A 27,962-nucleotide genomic window follows, 5' to 3' on the forward strand; every position below is an offset into this window, starting at 1 on the left:
GTGTTCTTTCTCATCGCTTACTCGTTAATCATAAATGGATCATCTCAAAACCCTAACGACGAATCGCAAATACACATAAAGCCCATAAAACCGATAAATTTCGATCCTCGAGCTCGAGTTGGCCATAATGCACCATCCGATCGACCCCCGAATGGAGGTGATGATAAATTACGAAATCATTTCCCGTACATGTCCGGCTACGATGACAGTTTGATACTCAGACGACGTCCCAAATCATCCGAATCTTTATCAGTGCACGACTTACTCAGACTACGTCCGTCCACTACGAAGCCTCCACTCAGCACCGTCAGCCTCAACTCTGTACAATGGCACAGCAAACTCCAAGATTTCTTCCGGACAACCATTCAATCGGAATACGTGCCATTTTTCGAATGGATGTGGAAAGCTCTAGATAATGGTACTCTGGATAAAAACCATTACTATCCGGCTATGTTCAAAGATAAACGATTCAAGGCTCCACTGAATCCTCAAATAACCGCCGATTTGCCCTTCCCTAATGGCTGGGGTCAGATGTATTTATACTTGAAAGATCTCGAACACTATCGTAAACATCCTACCACCATGAAACCGACCACTCTGCCTGCTGATCCGGATAAACGTCGAGCTGTATCGTTTTTCAGACGAACTTTCCCAGCTCACTACGATAACTACTATAAATGGCTTTACGAAAACGTTCACGATTACAGCGGTGCTCGAAAAAGGGTCGACTACTGCGATCAAAAAGGTCTGACTGATTTCGATTTCAGTATGTTGCTCAAATCCACCCCGTTTCGTATACCTCCTCGGCACCGGAGATTTTTCGTCATGATTAACGACGTAGAACGTCGCATATCCTCGACAGCACATCACTACTGGCGTTCCACCACTCGAGACTTGTACCATATTAATCAGCAGATGGACAAATCGTACTTAGGAGACCACGTCCGAACGAGCAGAAAACGAGAAGAATTCTGGGAAGACAGATACCAACGTTATTACCCTTTCACTCCGGAACCGCAATACGAGCAATTCTATCGTTGGTTCTTCAAGGAAAATCACGAATTAAATATGCCCGATCGATTCGGAGGAGTACCTTTTCCGAAAATCATCCCTTTCGCTGTAAATCCTCGTATTCACGATGTGACCTACAAAAACACACCTTATAAAATTCCACCCCTTTACACCGTATTGTTCGCCTTCCTCGACGATGCCAAGTTAGATAACATGACAACCAAGTTATCCACTTGGCCTACGTTCAATTGGCAAGATCTCTCCGAAATCACAGGTAGGACCACTACCAGACTACCTAGTACACCTCCGACGTACACCGAGTATCCTTTATATACGATTGCTCGCGAACGAAGGCGTAAAATCGCCGAATTCTTCAACGTCACCATCGATCCTTGGTACGAACCGTTCTACGAATGGTTCTACCGATACCAAAACGATCGTAAAGGTATCAAAAGGCGATTACCAGCTTACGCCAACTTGACCGAATTCGATTACAGTCACGAATTATCCAAAGCCAAATACCCAGTACCGGATAAACATCGAGATATCTGGGCTTACGTGCACGCAGTCGAACGTCAAATATTGAGCTCAACCGGTCATCATTACCAGCCGAAGAATCCGTATCAGTGGACTTATCGATACATCACCGAGCCGAAAATAATCAAAGATTTGGAGTACTGGTTCCCCCATACGACGATCCAAGATCGACACAGGTCTTACTTTAAATTCCTTCTAGAAATATTCACAAGTCCCGAGTATCATAAAGCAATCATGGACGAAGGTCAGAAAATGAGAACTCTCGATTACGACGATCTTCTCAGATACACTCCGTTCGAAATTCCCGAGTTGGAGGATCGTCGATACGCCTTTATGGCTGAGGCTAAACGACGATTGGATAGGAAATGGAAATTCACATCGACGACTCCATTACCACCATCGTCAGAAGGTCTGAGTGAGGCCCAACCGAATCATACAGCTACACCAGTCGAACCATCCAGAAAACCAGCGACTCCAGCAGGAGGCAAAAAACGTCCATCAAAAAGCTCCCCATCATCAACTACTTCAACTCGAAGTATGAAACTGGAAGAGCAACTTTCCAGCAGATCCATGTTAAACCAAGTCTACCTCGAAGATAAAGTCATCAATCATTTCAACAAAGAGATAACCCCCCATCTGGAAAAATATCACCAATGGTTATACGAGCACGAGATCGAGCATAACGATAACCAGAGTCAAAAGTATAACATCGCTTGCGCCATCTACGATCAACTAGATTACACGAAATTATTCAGATACACTCCTTTCCCCCTTTACGTTGAGCAAGAATACGAATTCATTGGCTTAAGGGAAGCTCAACGTGTGTTAAAAGCTAGATCTCATCCGACAACTTACAAGCCCGATGAACCTGATCCCAAAGCAGCCATGCTAGACTGGTTCAGATTCACTATACCTCCTAAATATTTCGAATTTTACAAATGGCTGTTTAAATTACACTTGGAAAAAGAAGAATATGGCCAGATTGTTCAACTGAGTAAAAAATTAGGACCACCGAATTACCAACAGTTGCTCTCGAGTACACCTTACCCAATACCGGAAGCTCATTTGAATTTTTGGGCTTTTATTAAGCTAGGTTTCGACGAATACGTAGCTCAATTGAAGAAAGCTACTCCACCTATGTCTCCGAAATCAGTGGCCACGCCAAAGCCACACGTTCGTCGTCGCAGATCCATCGACTACGATTCTGTTGTGCCACAGGTGAATATTCGACGTCGAAGATCTATTCTTGAATCTCCTGATACGTTTACGTATACATTAAATTCGTTAATTGGCGAAAAATGTACGGAAATGCAGTCAACATCCTCGGAGCATTTTTTATTCGCACGTCCTCCTTGGGATAAAATGTCTAATGCATCAATGGACAATACCCAAGGAGGAGTCAATGTATTCCAATCGCTGGGCTACAGTTTCAACTCGACCACCATCGAACCTCAATACTCAACAACGAATGAAATCGATTCACCTCTGATATCAACGAGTCACTCGAATCCATCAGAACCAGAACTCAATCTCTGTCCATCCACTGTTTCGATCTCTGAATTTTCCTCACAAATTGACTCATGCTACTGCTCAATTTGCGAACCAACACTAAACCGTGCTAAACGAGAATCTCATACATCTTCACCCCAAAATTCTCGAACCAGTGGACCCCCCGGACCTCAGGAACATCATTCCTCCACCAGCACCCCTCACAAACGCCAGACTACTTTCAAAACCAAAATCACCACTGACGAGCAAGACTTGATCGACGAATTAGAACGTTACTTCAGTACACCTATTCCAAATCATTTCTTGCAGTTTTACCAATGGTTATACGATCTTCGTCACAATCCAAAGGGGTTCTCGAATCGAGAAGCTTGGACCGACTTGATTACCCATTCTGACCAAATGCTAGATTATAAAAAAATCTTACAAAGTACACCTTTCCCAATACCCTACCATCAAATGGAGAATTACGCTTTTGTTCGTAAAATAGAAGAACATATCGGATCCACCGATCATCATACCAAATCATACATCAAGACATCTCCTGTACTCACCATTCCTCCTGCCAAATTGAATCTTTCCTACTTCACCGAAGAACCTACAACAACTCCTGAACCAGAACTGGACGATTCACGTTCTGATATTCGAGAGCAATTAGAAAACGCTATGCATATTTCGATCGAGCCGAAATACGTTAAATTTTATCGCTGGCTCTACGATGTTGATAGAAATGTCGAAGGTATGGAACGACGATTTAATCATTCTCTCAAACGATTTCCAACCAAAGGCACGTTGTATAACTTTGACGAACTTCTCAAAGATACCCCTTTCCCTATACCTTGCACATATACACAGTATTTTGCTTGGATGCGAGAATACGATAAGGAACTCAGCTCAACTGATCATCATCGTTTCTGGTATGGCACCAGACCTCATAAAAAAGATCGCAGTACTACAACCAGCCCACCTTCCACTACGAAAAGCCCCATAGAAAAACTGGAAGGATATTTTATGCGAACAATTCCGGCAATATACCAAAGATACTACGAATGGCTATTTGAAACACACCTGGATAACGAAGGGTTCTTGAGGAGGCACGATATTGCGAGTAAAATGAATGGTACGATTAATTATGAAAGGCTTCTGACCAGGACTCCGTTCCCTATACCAATCGGAGAGGAAAACCATTTCGCTTTTATACAAGAAATGGAACGCAGACTGAAATCTACTAATCATCATGCAAAATGGTACGCTCAACAAACAAGTTCAACCACTTCGAGGCCAAAACCTGATATTTACGACGATGACAGTGTGAATTTAGAAGAATACTTTCACACATCCATCGAACCAGAATATAAGAAATTCTATCGATGGCTTTACGAGCACGAAATCAAAGGTGATAAAAAACTGAAAGACGAATTCAATCAAATAAAATCTCACAAATCGCATTACAAATTCCATAAACTTCTCGATGAAACACCCTTCCCTATACCACCAACTTACTTGGAATATTACTCGTTTGTGCGTGAAAACGAACGCAGAATAAAATATTTCTCAGAACAGGCAGCTTTGAGATCCGAACGAATGGAGCAAGCTGCTGCATTGAAAGCCTCTACTCCAATTTCATTGAAAAATATACCATCCTCGAGCTCAGCATCGACTACAGAACAATCCAGCACTACAACAGAGTCAACAACTCCGACCCCTTTGACCACATCTTCTTTACATCAACCTGTTCGCGTAACTGATGAATACATAGACTCTGAATATTCGGATTCTGAGCAAGAACCTAGAGAAACTACATCTCAACCTGCAGCAGCAGCAGCAACCAGCACTCGATCCATGAATCTATTCAGCACTAACCAACAACAAAAACTAGAAAAGTTTTTTGGAACTACATTCGATCCTAAATATGTTAAATTTTACGAATGGCTTTATAAGGTGCAAAATGATAAAGAAGGCTTTAAAAAACGTTTCGAAGCTGCACGCAAGATTAACTACACAAAACAGTTCGATTTGGATGAAGAACTCAAAGATACACCTTTCCCTGTACCTCCAAATAACGAAGAGCATTTTGCAGTTGTTCGTAGAATGGAACGTATGATGGGGTCAACATCACATCATGCAGAATGGTATGAAGATTCTGCTACCTCCCAAGACGAATCAAAATCATCACCATTGTACACAATTATGCCCAAACTATTCTTAGAGAAATATTTTTCCATCCCTATACCATCGATTTATCATCGATTTTACGATTGGCTGTATAATCTCGAGGCTGATACTACAGGATATGAGAAAAGACATCAAGGTATTAGGTCTCATCACTTCAAGGGTGTTAATCCAGAAGCCCTGAAAAAGACTCCATTTCCAATACCACCAACTTACACGAAATATTTTGCTCACGTTAAAGCGATCGAACATTTGATTAAATCATCAACTCATCATCACGACTGGTATCTTAGTACAATCCTAAATGATAACACACCTACTTTCACACGTTCAACAGCAGATGGAGCCTCCACAGCGAAATTATCAGAATTAGTAAAATCACGTTATACTAGAGAATGGAAACCATTATACGAGAGATTCTTCCACTGGTTGTATGAAGTTCACGAAGACCAAGAAGGATATCGTAAACGATTAAATGCCAACAAATACAGATTTGGGATCAGAAGTACTAATAAACCTTCCCAAAACACACCTTTCCCAATACCACCTACTTATCGAAATTATTTTGCTCAAGTGGTTGCATTAGAATACCTTATTGGTTCAACCCAACACCACGCTAAATGGTATGGTTCCACTTCTGATCAAACTGGCGAATCTAATACCCAAGCAACACCTTCCGAATCCACACAACAACTTCTGGAAAAACTTGAGAAATTTTTCGGTCAAAAAATTTCAACTAAATACATCGACTATTACAATTGGCGTTATAAGTTGTACATGGGTGAGATCACACCTACGATTAAAGCATTTGACTCGATCATTTTGGCAAATGTGAACTATCAAAGACTTTTCAACAATACCCCTTTTCCTCTTCCTGAAAATGGCAGCGCTGAATTATGGTATGGATATCATCAACAAATGCAAAGAATGCACGAGGTCACCGAACCTGTTAAACAAATGATGAGACTAGAACGTTTGGTACCAAAACGTACCACTGTTAGCACAGTCGATGATGAAATTCAATACGATATTGATTATCCTCAGACCACCAAAAGTCTGACTACACCTTCTCATTACACCATAGATCCGGAAGAATTGAAAAAACTCAGACTGATTCTCTCTTCAACATTTGAACCCCATTACCAAGAGTATTATAAATGGTTACATATGGTACTAAAGGATGAGAATGCAGTTCAAGCTAGGATGAGAGCTCTACAAGATATCAATATGCAAGAAATCATTCAAGACACTTATACACCATTTCCTATACATACAAAGTCAGCTCATTACTTCTTACACGTCAACAAAGTGGAGCAATTCATGAAATCTACTGATCATCACTGGTGGCTCAAAAGATCCAGCTCTTTCAACACATCCCCCATTACTCCGACTACATCATCTACTCCACCAATTCCATTTGGTCATGGATCATCTACTACTTCTGCACCTACCACCAAAGAATCAACCATTGACAGCTCAGAACAAAAGAAAGTTGATAACTATTTCCGTTTCACTTATGAACCCAAATTTCGTAAATTTTATCAATGGCTTTATAAAATGAGGATTGAAAAAGACATCCCAATGCTGCCTAGAGTCTTATGGCACTTTTACAAATTCGATGAAAGTGCTTCTACTCCATTCCCTGTTCCAGAAGATCGAAAACACGAATACGCCTATATAAAATACTTGGAACAACATGATTTTAAAACCGATCTACCTCATCCAACCGAACCTCAAAGAACTACTAAACATCGCCGTAAAACTACCACACCTATAACAGTGAAATATGAGGAAGAATTGCAGAAGGCTAAATCATACTTTCCTTTCGAATGGGCTTCGCAATACAATGAATTCTACACATGGTTCTATTCCATGATCCATAAAAGATCACTGAGAGACAGAACCTGTGGTAAAATCCTCGACACAATGAACTTCGAATTGCTGTACCTAAATAATACAAAATTCCCTGTACCTTCTAAACATTATACGGAGTATGCTATGATGCAGTATATGGATGAACTACCTGAAAAAACAGTCGAAGAAGAGACTGATTCTCAATATTGGAGAGATAAAGAGGCAGCTAAGAAAAAATTCTACCCATTCCGCTGGCAACCTGATTATGATAGATTTTACATTTGGTTACATAGAATGATTGATAAACATGGTAAACCAGAAAGCACAGATCCTCAGTTTAAAGATGCCATTGATTATGATAGGGTAGTGCAACATAGCTCCTTCAAAATCCCAGTCTACCAGATGCATGATTACTTATACATGAAATGGCTGGATGATGGGAAAAAAGGAGGCTACATGAATCCACCTTACATAACAGCTCCACCATCATTACTTGTTCGAGTAAATCAGCCAGATTTGGAGGAGAGAGCTGAAGACTACTTCAATATTAATCTTACAGAAGACAATCCCTACACTAAATATTACATTTGGAAATATGAAATGTTACAGAAACATGATAATTTCAATGAAACCAAGGCAGATTTCTTTAAATCTGTCAATTATAAGAAATATCTGGCAGATGCTCCATTTCCTGTACCTGATAAAGAACAAAAAACATATGCTAATTTGAAATACTACGATGAACTCTTTCTGCAAGACTTGAAAAAACGCTCAATCATCTCAGAAAATCCAAAAAGGTTCCATAATCCAGTTGATGAGGATTTACTGAAGGAGGCTAAATCATTCTTCAAATTTGGCTGGTATCCATATTACAACCAGTTTTATGTTTGGTTCTACAAAAAAGTAAAAGAACATGGAGTGTTCAAGAAAATTGACACTGAGAGCTTCAAAAACATCGATTATATCAATCATATCACTGTTACACCTTTCCTTATTCCTCCCGAGTATTTGAATGATTATGCTTACATGAAACAAATGGATATAGAGAGAAAATCACAAGCTGGAACCTTACCTATGCCAGATAATGAATCATTAGTTCGAAGAAAAAGACAGATTGATGATCATACCACAACTCCACTCAAATCATCAACTAGAACAACTCAATTATACCATAAATTAATGAAACAACAGTACGAATACCATGATCCCTATTATGACAAGTTCTATGATTGGCTAATTTATCGAGAAGATATTTCACCAGTTAGTGGAGGTGTGACTCCTAGACGAGTTAATCCAGATGTTATTGTATTAGAAACCCATTCCAGTACACCTTTCCCAATACCAGAGAATTTCACAAAGTATTTCAGATGGTTTGATGATGATCACACAAAAACTACAATAAAATTCGATGTGGCTGTCACTACTGGAGATTACATGGATTATGTAGAAAATGTAACTAAACCACCTGTAGAACAGCTCATCAAGACATATTACTCTATGGATCCACATTTACCTCCCCTCAACACAGCCTACAGTGATTTTTATGACTGGTACATACGTAAATATTTTGGCGAACCTCATGAGAAACCATCAGTCAAAGGACCAGTATTCATTTCTCCATTTGTACCTTATGTTGAAGCAACTTCTACTCCTTTTGTTATACCACCAAAATTCACCAATTATTTCAAATGGTTTGGTGGATGGCCAAAGGGAAAACGAAGCTATCGTACTCCTGATTATGATTTTGGTCTAGGACCTTCTCCAACAACACCTACAACATGGGTGTATTTTGATTACAATGCTACAACATGGTGGCCACCGATGGAAATACGAGAACGTGAGTTTAATGAAAAGTTGCCCAAAAATTTCAAATTACCATTTTGGAAAATGTTACTCAACAATAAAGGTACATCTCACGCTCCAGAGTACGACCAGTTTTACGAATGGTTCTACAGAAAACATTTCGAAGTAACTCATTCTATCGAGCACTATGAAATTGAAGAACCTAAATTATTTTCATTTCCAACTCCTGTAAAATATGTGCCATTAAATGACACACCTTGGAAGATACCTTGGGAGCATACAGATATGATGAACTGGGTAGATTCAGCTCAACTTCCACGTTCTACCAAAGAAACAGATGGTACTTTACTACATCCGTTTTATCTGACTAAATTCTATGGTACAGACTGGCAGGTATATGGCTTTACTGAACCTAAAAGATACAGTACAACACCTACTTTAACAAAACGTAAATGGACAAGGACTAGGAGTAGTACTCCAATGACTCCATCAATTAATGTACGTAGAAAACGATCTGTCCCATCAAGTGTAACACCAGCTGGAGAAGAATTTGACACAGGCCCCATTGTAAAAACATATCCAACATGCCACCTTGAAGATTTAGATTTTGTCATAAGAATCAATCCCTTACAAAATGAAACAGAACATCCAAAATATCAAGACTTCTACAAAAACAACAGATCAGCACTTTTTCGCTACTATCCTTATGAACTTCCAATAACCACACGTCCTGCAAAAGATATCACTTGGAAGCTAAAACCCATCACAACAACCATTTCACCATACTTACAATCAGATGAAGTACGTGATTTAAAGCAATGGTACTATAACAATCAATCCTTTCCAAAGGTGACCAAACTGATGAGTTTTCTTGAAGTAATAAACATGTCCAAACTACAAGCTCGTCCTGACCTGCCACCTGAAACTGAACCAAGATTTGTAGGTCACAATGAACTGAAAATGTGGTTACCAGAGTATTGGACCACACAGACTATTCCAACCAGATTCAAACTCATGAGTGAACTAGTAGCTGAAGCTAGACAAATCATAGCAGAGTATAGACGTAAACAAAATAGAACTACTACAACCACCACCACAACTACAACAACAACCACCAAAGATCCTCTGGATCCAGAATCAAGACTGATGCATAATGTACGTAACTGTTTCCCTTATTCAATAGAACCACAATATGAATACTTTTATCGATGGCTTTACTTGATTTTGCATAACAGTAAAGGATCAGCACGAAGACACAATGCAAGCTTGACATTATCAACCCCAGTCGATTATGAAGACATCCTGCTCAATACACCTTTCCCAGTACCACTCAATCTACGTTACTACTTTGCCTATGCTTACACATTGGATGATCTGATGAAATCAACAGCTCATTATAAATTCTATACAACCAGACCAGGTCAACCTACTTATTCACGCAAAATTCGCACAACGTTGAAAACTTCTCCTACAACTTCCACTACAATGTCACAAACACACACAACAATTCCAGTTGAAACAACAACAGAAAGCGAGTCTGAGATAGAGAATAAAGTTCAGTCATATTTTGGTAATACTCATCACCCTATGTTTAGGCAATTCTTCAGATGGCTTTATCGCTTACAAAATAACGAAGAAGGGCTGAAACGCAGACATGAAGCTAGTTTAACAATGAAACCAATAGATTACGATGATGCCATGCAGAAAACACCATTTCCAGCTCCAGCTTTTCTAGAAGGCTACCTTGCTTATGCCTATCATCTTGATACCTTGATGGGATCAACTGATCATTACAAAGAATTTGAAAACATGATGTGGCACTACACTTTGCCAACATTACCACCAGAAGTACAACTGAAACTCAATAGAACTAATTCAACTGCCGTTACAGGAAGCTCTATGTTGACTAAATTAATTCAATCTGCCAGTTCAGCCATTACCACTGAACATTCCACGTTGACAAAATTCATACAATCTGTAAGTCCCAGCAGACGAGTGAAACGTGAAATAAACTACATAGATTCATCAAATAAGCTAGCTTCTGTGCAACTTCACAAATCCATGGACCAAGAAATATGTCATACCAGAATGGATTTTGTATCTCTATCAAACAGTCATTTTTTCCCATTTCAAAATGATGCTCAAGTTCATTTCATTGATTCACAAATGCTTACACATCAAACTCAACATCGCACAAAACGCTCACCAGCACCAGAAGAAACCAAAAAGATAGTGATTGGTGATAAACTAAAATGTGAGTTGAACTTATTGAAAGATAAAATAAACAATGACCCTGTGTTAACAAAGGAGTTCAATGATCTTACACTTCAAATGGTATTAAACAAAAAATGCAGAGATCAGTATCAAGACTTTTTGAAAGATATAAAATGCAATAAAGAATTTAAAAGGCATGTTGATGACTTGGGTAAACAGCTAAAACTTGAAAATGAGCTCAAACTCATTTTAAAAGACATACAATGTGAAGAAACAAAAAGACAAAAACGTGAAGTCAAAAATGAGTATCAAGCAACAACGTCATTTTGGAACTATTTAAAAAATGATTTTCGCGCATTTGGACGAAAATTTATGGATGGATTAAAACCAAACAAACCATTTAAAAAACCACCAAATGATGAATCACTTTGGAAGTATTTCAAAGAAGATATTTGTAAATTCAAACAAGGATTGATTGATGGTGTAAAACCACTGTTCAAGAAACCCAGAAGACAAAAACGTGAAATTGATAAGAAGGATCTAGCACCTGTAATTAAAAAAAAATGGTTCTTAAACTTTTTTGATAAGAAGATAAAAGTTGGCGAAGGACTAAAAAAAGAAGTTCACACATTCAAAGATAAAATAAAAAATGATAACCAATTGAAAAAAGATATCAAAGACTTGAGAGATCAGTTGAAAGGTAATAGTGCAATAAGAAAACAGTTCAAACATATAGAAAACCATATGAAAGATAACAGTGGATTGAGAAAAGAATTTGATGATTTCAAACAACTGATGAATGATGAACATCACACAGAACAGAAAATTAAGCAAAATAATGTTCGCAATAAACGCTCTATCAAAGCCGATAAATTTATCCAAAAGCTAAATAGAACACATTCAATAGTGAAATCAGACCTTGAAGCATTGGTGAAAAAATTCAAAAGAAGAACAAGATTATTAGTCAAATCTGCCATTCTAATGGGAAAAGTAGCCATGTTTGCAGGGAAATCAGTTCTGAATGGAGTAAAAAAGTATCAAGCTATGAAAAAATCCCTCAAAAACACAGGAAATAAGGTCAAAAATTTAACTGAACAACTGATTAAAAAAAAAATTGAATTGATTTCATGGTTGACTTCAACTATGTTAGATAATGAACTTCAAAATTATATAAAACGCCACGATCTAACTGATATCATATCAAATTACTTCAACATTTACTTCAGTTATGATAAAAAGTTGAGTAACTCATTCACTGCAGCTCAATCTTATCATGGGCATATTAATACGATCGATTTTTTTCCCAATTTGAATCAGTGTTACCTTGAAAACAATTGCAACACACCGGCCTATAAAATAGAACCAGTGATTTCAACAAATCATCATAATAACATAATGAAAACAAAATTTAGCTACATGGAATCCAATGAACTAGCTAGAGACTGCAGAATTTTCAACCGTATTGATCAGATAATGAGATCTAATAATCATTGCATTTATAGAAAAAGGGGAAAACGTGAACTCAAACTGCACACACATCTGTCCACATTTCTTGACCAAAACTCTACTTTGAACCAAACCACCAAACCATATGAAAATGCTGATACAACAAATTTTGATGAGCACAACTCTACATCTCAGCAATTCTCTGAAGTTCCTCCTACTCATTCAATAGAAATTGGAGAAAATGCTGCCTCAACATCTCATCAACATCAGCCCTCACCTCAATCACCTTTAAAAGTTGCATCACCAGATAAAAGTGATATTGAAAAGAATTACACAACTGATCAGGCATCATTCATCCCTCAATCAATACTATGTGAACCTTCAGTATCTCACATCACCAATACAGAATCTGCTCTCTCTCACAACTCCTCTTCTAATGAATCAACACTTGACACAACACATTTAATCACACCTCAAAATCATAAAGAGAAATCTAATGAAACATTTGTATTCCCTTCAGATGAAAGTTATCTGCTGGGAAACCAGAATACAGATGGAGGTATGGGATGTATGGATGGTGCAATGGGACAATACTTCAGAGCCATCTATGCTGATGATTTACAAGGTGAAATATACCGCAGAAAATACCTTTCACAAACAACCATCACTACTAGTACTTCAATTCTAAGTGAAACTCACACAGTTCCTCAAGACCAATTGTATTTTAAAAAACAATTAGATGATTACTTTTCAACAACTATTCATCCTAAATATTTCCAAGCGTACAAATGGTATCATGCACTTAGGCAGGATAAACAAGGGTATCTTAGACGAAAAAAGACTACATATTCAGTGCCAGTGGATTACAATAATGTACTAAAAACTACACGTTTTTCATTACCTCCACATTTACGCAATATATATGCTGAAATACGTGAACAAGAACAGGCAATTGGTTCTACAAATCATCACATTCGGTGCATTGGTCTTGATATTGAAAACAAAACTTGCTCTCAGCCAAGACGTTTTAAAAGATCACCTATCTGGCAACCTACAAGTTACGCTGTCACACCAATACCAAAAGCCAAAGCCATAAATTTACAACAAGCTGCATCCCAGTTGAAACCCCATTTCTCCAGATATGATGCATTCATGGACAAACTGATGAAAGCAATTAATAAAAAAGTATATGAACCATACTTACTTGGTTCTACTACTTTATATCCAATCATTCCTGTTACCCTTCCACAACAAGACCATCACATCATACCCAAAAATGAGGCAGACATTAAACAAAAACTAGACAATTATTTTTCCACAAAAATTGAACCTAAATACTACCAAGCTTACAAATGGTACCATGCCCACAAATTGGACAAGCAAGGCAAAGGTAGAAGAGCCAACACGCCTTCTTCAGTAAATATTGATTATGAAGATGTCCTTAAAACCACACCGTTTCCATTACCCCCTCTTCTAAGACACTACTACGCAGAAATACGTGAAATTGAACGAGCCATTAAATCCACTGATCATCACATGACTCCGAAAAAATACAAATTCACTTTTCCCAGATTTAATTTACAAAACTACACTGGTGAATTTTTAAAGGATATATTGCAAGCTCAAAACGAGTTCCACCGTTTTAAAAATGAAACAAAGCGATTAAATTTAACAGATGACCAGTTACACGAGATGCTGAAAGAATTTAAACCAGCTGCAAAGGATTATACAATACCTGAAGGAGAAGAACGTTACAAGAGCCTCATTGATTCATATTTTTCAAGCACAATTGATCCAAAATACTTTGAAGCGTATAAATGGTATCATAAGCTGAGACAAGATAAAGAAGGATACATCAGACGTCATAATGTATCACCTCAGTTACACATTGATTATGACGAAGTACTAAAAACAACACCATTCCCCATACCACCACATTTACACCACCATTATGCAGAAGTACGAGAGCATGAAAGAGCCATTGGCTCAACGGATCATCATATTCGGTATACCGGATCTCCGCTTAAATCCCTCATTCTATCCCAAACAAAGACTTCAACTCAGAAACCAACTCCAAAGAAAACAACAAAATTTAAAGTTAAAATGCCATCTTTCACCACTGCAACAGACAACTTATTTTCATTATTTTCATATCACTTCACCGATCCCAACGATCTGTTTGATTCAAATCCCAATCCAGAAGATGGCGGTACTCGAAATTTTTGGGAGCTTAGAAATACCTACTGGAAAGTGTTGTATCAGAATCATAAAGATGACATCAACTTTTCACCAAAATATGACCCATTTTACGAATGGTATTTCCAATGGATATGGACACCAATTTACAATTACACAACCGTAGGACCATTTTCAATTTCAAGAAAAATAAACTACACCACTCATGAAACCTCCCCATTCCCTATCCCTCCCAATTATACAAAAATGTTCGCATGGATGGATGAAAAAGATGCATTCAAATTTACTGACATATATTGTCCACCATTACCCGATAACTTCTCCTATGACCCCAATATCCCATACTATATGTATAACACCAATGATCGAAAACTAATGGAAAGCTATTTTGATGTTTGGTTTGACCCTGATCCCAAATACGAAGAATTTTACAAATGGTACTATGTACAGTTGCACAGAGCAAAAGACCCATTCGCTCCCACTTTTCCTGCTAAAAGAATACCAAAAGCTAGAGAGGAGGTACCAAGTATTAGCACACCATTTCCAATACCTGTATCATTCCGTAGATATTATGCTTGGGCACATGATGATAGTTATAACGTTAATCGTACTACTGTTGTGGATACCACACATAGATGGTATAGAACATTGGTCAGCTTATATGGCTTTCCTACTGGACATGCAGATCCTTATGCTATTCAACTTCCTTACTCGCATGAATTGACTACGCGACCTCCCAGGAATGAATCAGCTGGTTTCAAAGAGAATTTCTTTGAATCTTACCCAGACAATTTGGATTTAGACAATGATAGGTCTATACCTTTTGAATGGTTCAGAGAAGGAAGAGATTGGCCTTATGATGAATGGGGAGAATCGACATTTAAAAAATATAATAATTCGAGAGCAAGAAAGAAACGACACACTGATTACTTAGTACCATCCAATTTATTAGAAAACCAATCCAGATGTAAACGTGAACTTCCATCAACACATCATCATAGTTCAGCATCTACAACCTCTGAAAAATCCTCCCAAATATTACCCCATCGCCCCACAACAAACAGTGTATTGGGTTACTATAAATCATTACGTGATACATTTGGAAAAGCTCCATTTTGCAACACATCAGAGGAGAGGCGCCAAGTAGAACAAGAACGTCGGGAATTTAGAGAATGGTTAGAGCTGAATGAAAAAATGAGACGTCCACCTACTCCAATTCAGGAAAACCCTACATATAGTTTATTCTTCCACTGGCTTCACAAAGGATCTCCTACATCGCCCAAATATAAAATAACTCGACCTTTGATCAATACCCCTTTCCCAGTTCCTGAAGGATATAGAAAACAATACGCTGAACGTATTGGCGCCGAGCACGATGAAGTATACAAAGACTTGAGAGAATTAGGCATTATTGATGAAATACCACCACCCACTATCGTGACAACAGTCGATGACTTCTTTGTCTTACCAAATACTACACCTGATGATTACAGCGATGATACAGTACAAACAAGTCCAAGAACACGACCAACCCAAGATGACATGGGTGGAATAGAATTTGTTCGCAGTACTGATAAATTACATTTTGATTCGAAGGAAATGTATGACCGTATGAATGACTTAGGATTGGTGGATGCAAAATTGGATGAGAAAAGAACGATATTCCCAACTATTCCTAAATTTGTTACAAGACAGCCGTTTGATTTCGAAGCATTGCTAAAGAAAGAGTCACAACCTACTGATGGTGAAACATTCACCAGGCAAGCTTTTGATTTTGATGTGTTAATAAAAAGACAATCGAATTCCATCTCCAGTAGTTCACCTAAAACACATACATCTTCTCCTCCTACAAATGCAACAATTGATCAACATGTAACTTCAATCCAATCAGTGAAAACTGAATACCAAAGATCCACATTCACATTACTGGCTGGGTTACGAGACTATTACAAATCATTGCGAGAAACATTCGGTAAAGCTCCAATTTTCAGCAATTCGGAAGAAAAACGTCAAGTAGAAGCTGAAAGGGCCGAGTTCCGTAAACAAATGGAAGAAAACAGAAAACACCAAGAACAAAGAAAACATCCTTTAGAGTACGACGTGAGCCCAGAAATGGTAAATGGCTCCATGAAGATACCCTCTGAATACCTCAGAGCTTACTTACAATACACAGGAGCACAAGATAATGAGATAAGACAACAACTGAAAGATCTAGGCTATCGTAATGAAACAACCACATCCGCCAGTCTGAAAACCAAAGCCACGACCGATGCATGGTCCTCCAATGAAAATAGTGATTACAGCTACGATACTCCCGAAGCTCTGCCAATAATGAACTTGGATGTGGTAGAAGAGCCAGCAGATGCCAGACATATGGAAATCGATAGTCAACCTGAGAAAGTTAATTTCAATTCGAGAGAGGCGTTAGAACGTCTCAGATGCATGGGTATGTTGGCTGGTATGACGACTCGAACAACTAAAAAATACCCTCACGACATATTCTCTAAACAATTCGTCATAGAACCCGAAGCAAAAGAATTCTTAGACCTAGGTCCAGTAAATCAACCCAAAAGTGTAAAAAGAGTTCGTCGCGCCGTTGAGATAATTTTACTATCGTACGAATCGACAACAAAACGAACTACCACCAGACGTCCCTCCAATAATACCAACAAGTATTTTACAAAAAGACAATCGAAATCAACAACAATCGACACTTACGACTTCATGGTGAGCGATATTAGATTCAAAGCCAAACACATCGAAGAATACGAAAACCACTTGAAAAAGTTGGGAATATATTTCATGACGACTATCGAACCATATTACGCCGAATTCTTCCAATGGTATTACAGACGCATTCGAGAGGTAACACATTTTCCACTACCCCCTGTAAAGCATCCTGGTGGATCGTTCTCATACCCTTTTTATGTACCTCCCCACTATACAGGTCTGTTTTCCAGTCTGTTTCATCCTGATCACCTTAAAGAAATCATGACAACGAGATTCTTCGACCACTTATTCGATTATTACGACAGTCATCCTAACTTCAAACATCAAGGAAGAAAGATCAAAACTAGGATGAATTTTACATGGCCATACCAAAAAAAATTACAGCTTTTGGAGAAAAAGAAATTACAGTCGACTACGCCAATTTCATCTCAATAGATATATCGTTTCGCTTTGTTGTGGAGGGGAGGAGGGCGAAATGGTATTTAGTAATTTTTGTTGTCGTCTTTCTTGTACATAATTACTTAATGGACAGTATTACCTACTCTTTAAAAAATGTCTCTTGTAATTAACTTGCCTTTGAAACTTTGAAAATTTTTGTTTTTTAAATCGGTCTACCCAAGATGAAATTCTTCTTCAAATTTCCATATTTGTAGTATACTCGTATGTATATTATTTTTTTTTAGAAATCATTTCACTTATCTATGTAAATATTCAATTGTACATTATTTTTCATATCACTAGAATATAAGAGAATTTTTTACTGAATTTTTTCTCGTTTATTGAAAAAAATCTTGGATTATATAACTGAACCGAACAACTCAGATAAAGAAGTTAAATGATTCGAAGTGCTGGCAATGAACTCTGTATTATTTGAAAATTTTGAAAATCATGCTCTTTTGTTGTTAGAAGGGAATAGAGGAGAATGACGAGTCAATAATTAGAACTCATTTTGCGTACAAGTGGATATCTAACGTGAATTAAACTTGAAAAATACAACAGAATAGTATAAAAACGGTATCAATAAAAGTCTTTAAACTCACAAAATGTTAAAATGAACTACAATTTAAGCAAATAAAACAAAACTGATGAATCGAACATGAATTTTAAAATGGTTTTCACTTTGATTCAATTTTGCTTCCATAACAAAAAAAAATTGAAAAAAAATCATGAAAAAATGAAGTGTCTAAATATTATTTGAGGTAGTTTAAAAAAAGGAAAAAAATATTGGTACATTACAACTTGACAAGGTATTCATTACGTTAAAAGCGAGATAAAAGCACAACTTTTCGGCACACGTTGCCTTCATCAGATGTGAAATAAATACCTACCGACGTACAAGTGGAAATTACGCACGTAGTATGGAGAGAAAATAAGATAATTATTTGTAACATACTAGAGCTTTATACGAGTTGAAATCAGAAACATCAGTCTTTTTATTTAGGTAGGTATTTACTCAGATGACCAATTTCACCACTCTAAAAAATGAAACTCTCGAGATGTCCATCTCATGATTTGAACGGGACCGAAATTTTTAGAAAGAGCATGGTCTGAAACACCCCAAACCAAAAATTTTAGCTAGGTACCTACTGAAATTAATTTTTAGATTTTTAGCGAATTTTTGAAAATTCAAAATTGACTATTTTCATCCATTCAAGATATTAAAAAAAAAAAAAAAAAAACTGGCGCGATTTTCAATGTCTCTAGAAAACGTGGAAGTTGATTTGAGCTGCTGAAGTTTGAATTGTGTTTTTTTTTCGACCAGTTTAAAGAATTGATTCACATTTGAGCCGATTTCTAAGCAGGCAACTCTAAGTAGAGAGTTTATTAACCGCAGCATTCTCCAGTTATCATTGAAAACTATGCGGGTCCAAACAAAGCACTCGAGGTATCCGCCTGGGACTAGTAATTGGACCATATGTAGATAAACTCGTTAAATAGACCGAGAATAAGCCACAATTCGTTTTTGAGCTGCCTAAATTAAATTCCCAGCATCCTAGGGAAATTTTAAAATTCTGGAAAAATTTAAAATCGCACTGGAGGCTCCAGAATGCCTTAAAATGATGAAATTTAGATCCAGAGAAGCGGAAGGATGTTAGTTTTATACAAGATACAGCCAATCGTGCAAATTTTAAACATTTCCATACGAACAGAAAACTCGATTTTTATGAATTTTTTTCCTCAAAAATATGCTGGTCAAAAAAACGTATTTGAAGCATCCGTCTGGAAATCGAATGTCAATAAACTTTTTAAACAGACTAACAAGGGAACCTCTTGAGGTGTCACATACCGATTTGAACGGGATCGCGATTTTTGGAAAGAGCATAGCCTAAAACCTCCGAAACCAAATTTTCAGCCGCCCAAGTTTATTTTTCGATTTTTGGCGAATTTTTGAAAATTCAAAATTGACTGTTTTTGACGATTTATGCTTTTTTTTTAAAAAAAAAGTACGTACTTGATCATTAAAAATGGTCAAAACAAGTCCCAAAACTAATATTAATTACCCAAATCCAAATTTCACCATTTCCAGCCATTTTGGAGCCTCCAGCGCGATTTTTCAATTTCTCCAGAATTTTGGATTTGCTCCAGAACGCGTGAATATGAAGTTGGGCAGCTAAAAATCAAGTTTTATATTACACTCGACCTGTTCAACGAGTTTATCTACATTTGAGCCGATTTCGGTAGTGACACCTCAAAAGTGGTTTTTTGACCAGCTTTTAATTAAAAAATCCAAAAAATCAAAAGTTTTCCGTTTGAGTAGAAATTTTTAAAATTCACGCAAATCGCAGTATTTTGTCCAAAACTAACCCCCAAAACCAAATTTCACAATTTCCAGCCATTTTGGAGCCTCCAGCGCGATTTTTCAGTTTCTCCAGAATTTTGGATTTGCTCCAGAAGGCGTGAATATGCAGTTGGGCAGCTAAAAATCAAGTTTTATATTACACTCGACCTGCTTAACGAGTTTATCTACATTTGAGCCCATTTCGGGAGTGACACCTCAAACGTAGCTTTTTGACCAGCTTTTTTCAAAATTAAAAAATCAAAAAAATCAAAAGATGACCGTTTGTGAGGAAATTTTTGAAATAGACACGAATCGCTGTATTTTGTCCAAAACTGTCCCTCAAATCCAAATTTCACAATTTCCCGCCATTCTGGAGCCTCCAGTGCGAATTTTGAATTTCTCCAGAATTTTAGATTTGCTCCAGAAGGCGTGAATATGCAGTTGGGCAGCTAAAAATCGAGTTGTATATTATACTCGACCAGTTTAACGAGTTTCTCTTCATTTGAGCCGATTTCGGGAGTGACACCTCAAGAGTGGTTTTTTGACCAGCTTTTAATTAAAAAATCCAAAAAATCAAAAGTTTTCCGTTTGAGTAGAAAATTTTAAAATACACGCAAATCGCAGTATTTTGTCTAAAACTAACCCCCAAAACCAAATTTCACAATTTCCAGCCATTTTGGAGCCTCCAGCGCGATTTTTCAATTTCTCCAGAATTTTGGATTTGCTCCAGAAGGCGTGAATATGCAGTTGGGCAGCTAAAAATCATGTTTTATATTACACTCGACCTGTTTAACGAGTTTATCCACATTTGAGCCGATTTTGAGAATGATACCTCAAGAGTGGTTTTTTGAGGTGTCACTCTCGCTCCAAAACGGCTGCAAATGGTAGAATTTGCGCTCCGGGGGTTAGTTCTTGAAAAAATACAGCGATTCGCACAAATTTCAAAAATTTTCTCACAAACGGGTCATTTTTTGATTTTTTAGATTTTTTAATTTTGAAAAAATCTGGTCAAAAAACCTCTCTTGATGTGTCACTCCCGATATCGGCTCAAATGTGGATAAACTCGTTAAACAGCTCGAGTATAATACACAACTCGATTGTTAGCTGCCCAACTGCATATTCACGCCTTCTGGAGCAAATTCAAAATTCTGGAGAAATTGAAAAATCGCGCTGGAGGATTCAGAATGGCTGGAAATGGTAAAATTTGGATTTTGGTAATTAATATCAGTTTTGGGACTTATTTTAAACATTTTTACTGATCAAGTACGTACTTCTTAAAAAAAACATAAATCGCCAAAAACAGTCAATTTTGAATTTTCAAAAATTCGCCAAAAATGGAAAAATGAACTTGTGGACCTGAAAATTTGGTTTTGTGGGTTTTAGACTATGCTCTTTCCACAAATCGCGATCCCGTTCAAATCGGAGTGTGACACCTCAAGAGGTTCCCTTGTAAGAATAAGTCACAAACTGATTTTTAGCCATCCAAAGGAGAAATTCCAAAATTTTGGAGAAGTTGAAAATTGCTCAGGAAGCTACAGAATGGTCGAAAATGACGAAATTCGGTACAGGCGAGTTGATATCAGTTTCAGGACTACTTTTCATCATTTTTACTAAATACTTACTGCTGGTTAAAAAAAATATATATATATTAATCACCAAAAATGATTAATTTTTGATTAACAAAAATTCTCCAAAAATCGAAAAATACTTTTACGTACCCGAAATTTTGGTAGTAGGAGTTTTAGATCATTTTCTTCCTTAAATCACGATCCCGTTTAAATCGTAGCCTGATATCTCGAGAGATTCCCATGCGAGATCAAGATACCTTGACAACCATGAAATTCAATTCTTTACAGGTATACTTCTTCATAACGTGGGCCTGCTGCGTGAATTCCAACACCACCACCACCACCACCATCGTAGATGAAAATCAACAGAATAATTTAACCACATACACCAAAAACAACCCAGAATTGTATCACCAACTCGAACATTCCATTAATGTTCCGCCTTATAATCTTGACGAAGCAAAAATCAACAATAATTTGCAGTACATCTCTGCTCTCTGCAAACAGGGGGACGAATTGGAAACACCAACGACAACAAAGAAAAAACGCAGCAGGAGTATCTCTTCTACTTCTGTATCCATGACAAACGTTTCGCGAGCTTCCAGACGTCGAAAAAGGAATGGTATTCAGGCATTTTTCCCCGATATGCCGGAAATGCCACCTATCTTCAAGAAGAAAATGAAACGATATATGAAAGAATTCCTTAGACGAATTTACATCAAGTTAAAAGCTGGAGAAATCACACTGCCAACTTTACCTATTCCTGATTTAGAGGATATACAATCGTATTTTAGAAAAAGACGTACAAGTAGTCGACGAATTAGTACTAGTCGTACTTTTCCTGAACCTTATGATCATGCTGGATTAAGCACCGAACCCAGATGGAAATTTATTCGGGGAATATTCTAATCTGGTGTACAGTTTCTTATCTCTCTCAACTGTTTTCATTCTTAATATTTATGACGATTTAATTAGAAGATAAATACGAATATTAATTTTATATCTACCCATTTACTTATCAAGTTCCTATATTATTGCTTCACTCTCTGACATAAAACAACAAAGACCAAATCAAAAACGATCAGGAGAAATGAGAATCAAAATCTTTAATTATCCATTCCTCGGATATACATATGTCCCTTATCACGAATTCCCACCTAATTTCGATAATTTTATACTTCGATATTAGTACAGTCATTTTAGCAAAATTTTTAGTCGAACCTCGGAAAAATTGGGAGGAAAGCTGATTTTCACATTATTTGTTCAGATTGGTCTCTAAAACAACCCATCAAAAGTTGCACCCCGCAACTTTACTGCTACCCCCGTGAGAGGTCATTAACCTTTGCCGATACAGATTTTTCGGTTGTATCGCCAAAATGAAGGGCCCGAGAGGAAAAATGTTCGAACAAAAATTGTTCTACGCAAAATTTCCTACCAGCGTGACCAGTTCAGCTTTTCTCAAAATGGTGATTTCACAATTACTAAGGAGGGGGTAAAGTTGTCAATTTTATGAAAATTGTTTTAAAAATGAAAATCGACAATCTAAAACGTGAATTCCATTCACAGTAGACTCGAAAATATTTTGACCAAAGTTGCACACCGCAACTTGTCCGCAACCCCCGCAAGAGGTCATTAACCTTTGTCAATCTACGTTAATTTCAAGTGCAAAAGTGTTTTCTATTTTTGGTAAATTTTTGAAAATCAAATTTAGGCCAAACATGAGAGAAAAATCAAAATTTTACCAAATTGATTTAGAAGGATGAAATTTGGAATATATCCTACTTTCGACCTGCCCAATCGATTAGAAACTGTTTCAAACCATTTTAAGCAGTTTTGGAGCCTCCAGCAGATTTTTGAAACTTGAAATTCCCACAAAATTCTATCAAAAGCATTTGGAAAGCTAACATTCATTCTGTAAACTAATTTCAATAGGCTAGGGGGTCGACTGCTAGTAGCTTTCAAGTCGTTTCGGAGCCTCCAGAGACTTTTTGGAAATTACTGGAGCCTCCAGTAGATATTTCAATGCTCGAAATTTCCATAAAAATTTACCAAACAGAGTTGGAAACCCAAAATTCACCCTGTACTTCAATTTCAATGCGCTATCGAGTCGACTGCAGGTTGGTTCAAGTCAGTTTGGAGCCTCCAGCGACTTTTTGAAAATTCCTGGAGCTTCCAACAGATTTTAGAATTTTAAAATTTCATAAAAAACAGTTGCAAAGCTGAAGTTTACTCTGTAATCTGATTTCAATATGCTATGAAGTCGACTATTCGTAGATTTCAAGTCGTTTTGGAGCCTCCGGCGATTTTTTGGGAATTACCGGAGCCTCCAGCAGATTTTTCAATGCTAAAAACTTCCATAAAATTTTGCCAAATAGAGACACCCCATTTTAGACATTACTCTGAGGTGGATCGCAGGCAGTTTCAATCCGTTTTGGAGCCTCCAGCGAATTTTTAGAAACTTCTGTTTTTCAAAAAATGCCACAAAATCTATCAGAATCAACTTTTGGCTTCACAACTCCATTTGATGAAATTTTGTAGAAATTGCAAGTTTCAAAAAGTCGACTTATTAGCGTATTAAAATTATTTACAGAATGAATATTTTCCGCTTTCCAAGTTCCAACTTCATTTGATAAAATTTGGCGAGAATTGCAAGTTTCAAAAATGTGCTGGTAGAACTGCTCAAAATGGGTTGAAATCGTTTCCAATCGATTTGGCATGTCGAAAATAGAGTATATCATAGTTTCAGCTTGATAGCTAAATTTGGTAAAATTTTGATTTTTTCCCCTTATTTTTGGCCTAAATTTGATTTTCAAAAATTTACCAAAACTTGAGAAATATATTTTAACTGAATTGGTCATACTTGTAGAAAATTTGGCATCATCATCATCATTGAATTTTGACCTGGTGAGCTGTTAAGCCTGTCTCATTTCCGTTGAGGTTACTCTGCTTTTTATATCCTTTCTCATTGTCCATGTTTCACTTCCATACAGCAGCATTGGTCTTGCCAGCGTATTGTAGATTCTTATTTGAATTTTGGCTCTGACTTTTCTTGGAAGTATGGCTTGGTTTATAGCTCTGCTTACTCTCAGGAATTTACTGATCTTAAGTTGTGCGTCAACTTCTCCTTCATATGACAGCTCGCATCCGAGATATTTAAAGTTTTTAACTTGTTCCACTGCCAGTCCATTTGCAATGATTTTACTGCGTATTGGCCCTTTCGCCTCGAAGGCCATCACTTTTGTTTTTGACGACGATATTCTCATTCTGTACATATCAGCTACTTTCTGAAGGTTGTACATTGCTCTCTGCAAGTTATCTTTGTTGTCAGCAAACACCACCTGATCATCAGCAAACAGCAGGGTATTGACATGGTCTTGTTGATGTCTAGCCCTTTTGGCTATGGTTTTCAGCCATTTCTCTAATCATGTCATCAAAGTAGATGTTGAACATACTATGTACATGACATTGGGCATCCCAGTCTTACTGCTCTTCCTATCTTCTTTGCTTCTGACATGTTTCCAGATCTTACTCTTATTGCATTATCCGTGTATATTTCTTCAATTAGGCGTACTATTTGTTCATTCACTTCAATTTTCCTCAAGATTTCAAACAACTTCTTCCTTCATACTCGATCGCACGCCTTCTCCAGATCAACGAAGCACATGTGGGTCTCTAGGTTATATTCTCATCTCTTCTCCATCAGCAGCTTTGTAGCATATACTCCATCTATGCATGATCTTCCCTTTCAAAATCCATTTTGGCATGCCAATATTATTGGTTCCGCATTGCTCTTGATTTTTCTCGCTAGCATATTTGCAAGTATTTTGTAAGCAGCATTTAGTAGGCTAATTCCACGGTAGTTTCCTGGGTCATTTTGGTCTCCTTTTTTGAAGATGGGTATTACAATTGCAGTGTGGAAGTCTTCTGGTATGGTCACACCTGATAGTATTTTATTGTAGAAAGCTAGTAGTCTCTTCTTAACGGTTATTGTGGCATTCTTGAATAAGTCTGTTGGTAATTTATCACTGCCTGGGGCTTTTCCATTTCTGGAGCTTTTCAAGGCTCCATCTAGCTCTTCCCAAGAGAATGGCTCATACTTGTTCTCCTCACAGTTTGCCACTTCAATTTCATTGTCGTGGATCACTCCATAGGTTCACATAGTATTCAACCATTTTTTCATAGTCTGGTGGGGCAATGTTGGCTCTGTGTACCACATCTTCGGTCTTCCGATATTCTTTTTATTATTTTGTACACTTTTGGTTTCAGTTTGTATGTACCCCTCTCCATGTTTGCCACAAACCTTTCGTATTGTTCCTGTTGTGTTTCTCTTATCATCGTTTTTGTCTTTCGGCACTGTTCTTTGTATGTAGCTTCTTTTGTCTTGTTCATTCTTTAACTCATCCACTTCCGGAAAAGGTCTTGGTTTCTTTTTCACTGGCTTAGGATGATTTTAGTTCACTCACTTTTTTCCCTCCGACCCTTCATTCCGGCGATATAGCAGAATAATGTAAATTGACAAAGGTTAATGACCTCTTGCGGGGGTTGCAGACATGTTGCGGTGTGCAACTTTGGTAAAAATATTTTCAAGTCTACTGTGAATGGAATTCACGTTTTAAATCGTCGATTTTCATTTTTTAAAACAATTTTCATAAAATTGACAACTTTCCCTCCTCCTTTGTAAGGGTGAAATCGCCATTTTGAGAAAAGCTGAACTGGTCACGCTGATAGTAAATTTTGCGTGAAACAATTTTTGTTCGAACATTTTTCCTCTCGGACCCTTCATTTCGGCAATACAGCGAAAAACCTGTGTCGGCAAAGGTTAAGGACCTCTTGCGAGGGGGGGGGGGTAGCGGTCAAGTTACGGGGTTCAACTTTTGATGGGTTGTTTTAGAGACCAATCTGAACAAATAATGCGAAATTCAGCTTCCCTCCCATTTTTCCGAGGTTTGACTAAAAATGTTGCTAAAATGACTGGACTATATGCCACCAGCACCACCTTAATTGAATACGTTGATTTCAGGTGTTGCTATGCGCATATCAAATTCTAATTCATGGAACACCTTATGAAAATCAACTGGCAGAAGATATAAAATTATCGAGATTAGCAGACCACACGTTACTCCAAATTGACGAATCCGCCATCCACCTTCAAGGCATAAAATCACATACTAAAACTGAAAATTGCAATCAGACTTTCTACTCGACGATACAATACAAACAAAACAACGAATACAAATTCAATCAGATAAGTAGTGTGAAAGACACAATTAGTCAACCCAAAATCCACAAAATTCAAGAATCTACGCCCACGACTAGACTCGATAGCAAGCTCAAGTCAACTTTAGAGAATCACTTCACCGAAACCATTGATCCGGATCACGAATGCTTTTATAAATGGTTATATCACGCGTTGGATAATGGCACGGAAAATCTATGGCTTAAAAACGAAGAATGGAGAAAAGATTTTCATTTTTATCCATCCAACGACCTAACCAGTACACCATTCCCAATCCCTAGCAGACACCAAGCCTTATACGAGTGGATCTCCTATCAGATTGCAAATGTCACCGAGACGACTCATGGAAAACGAGTAAAAAGAGTTAAACGCAATATACACGCGACTCTGGACATCGCCTTCAAGTCCATTTTAGAAAAACACTTCACCGAAACCATTCAGCAACAATTCGAGCCGTTCTACAAATGGTTATACCATAATCTGGATGATGGTAAAGTGGATATCCATAAGAAAAACGCAGATTGGATCATCGACCCTAATTTTACACCTTGCGAACAAGATTTTCTACCCAATACTCCATTCCCAGTTCCTCTCAGACATCAAGCTCTGTACGAATATATTTCTCAGCAAGCAGCTAACACAAAGGCGACTCCGGAAGTCTCGAGGAAAAGGATGAAGAGAGATTTAGGCACGACTCCAATGACTGGAGACAATCAAGACGCTTTGAAACAGAAACTCGAACAACACTTCACCGAAGCCATCGAACCACAACATCTGGAATTCTATCATTGGCTGTATAAAAAATTAGACAATGGCAAAGTAAACATATACCAAAAAATCAAAGAATACATGTACGATTACTTCTACACAGTAGCACCTGTCCTTACCAACACACCATTCCCAATACCTT

The 27,962-nt window shown here is 37.5% G+C and overlaps 1 protein-coding gene across 2 annotated transcripts in view; it reads left to right on the plus strand.

Annotated features, from left to right (window-relative positions):
• The window catches only part of LOC135834744 (uncharacterized), a 32,490-nt gene extending 5,582 nt beyond the window's left edge, over positions 1 to 26,908 (plus strand). Inside the window, exons 2-3 of one of the 2 annotated variants that reach the window (XM_065348717.1) lie at positions 1 to 17,604; positions 17,687 to 17,871. In XM_065348717.1, coding sequence (XP_065204789.1) covers positions 1 to 17,604; positions 17,687 to 17,734 — 17,652 coding nt within the window. In that variant the 3' untranslated portion in view covers positions 17,735 to 17,871. The other variant, XM_065348716.1, reaches the window with a different exon arrangement.
• The last annotated feature ends 1,054 nt before the right edge of the window (positions 26,909 to 27,962 follow it).

The sequence above is a fragment of the Planococcus citri genome, chromosome 2 (assembly GCF_950023065.1).
Source record: "Planococcus citri chromosome 2, ihPlaCitr1.1, whole genome shotgun sequence".
In the NCBI taxonomy this organism is placed as follows: Eukaryota; Metazoa; Arthropoda; class Insecta; order Hemiptera; family Pseudococcidae; genus Planococcus; species Planococcus citri.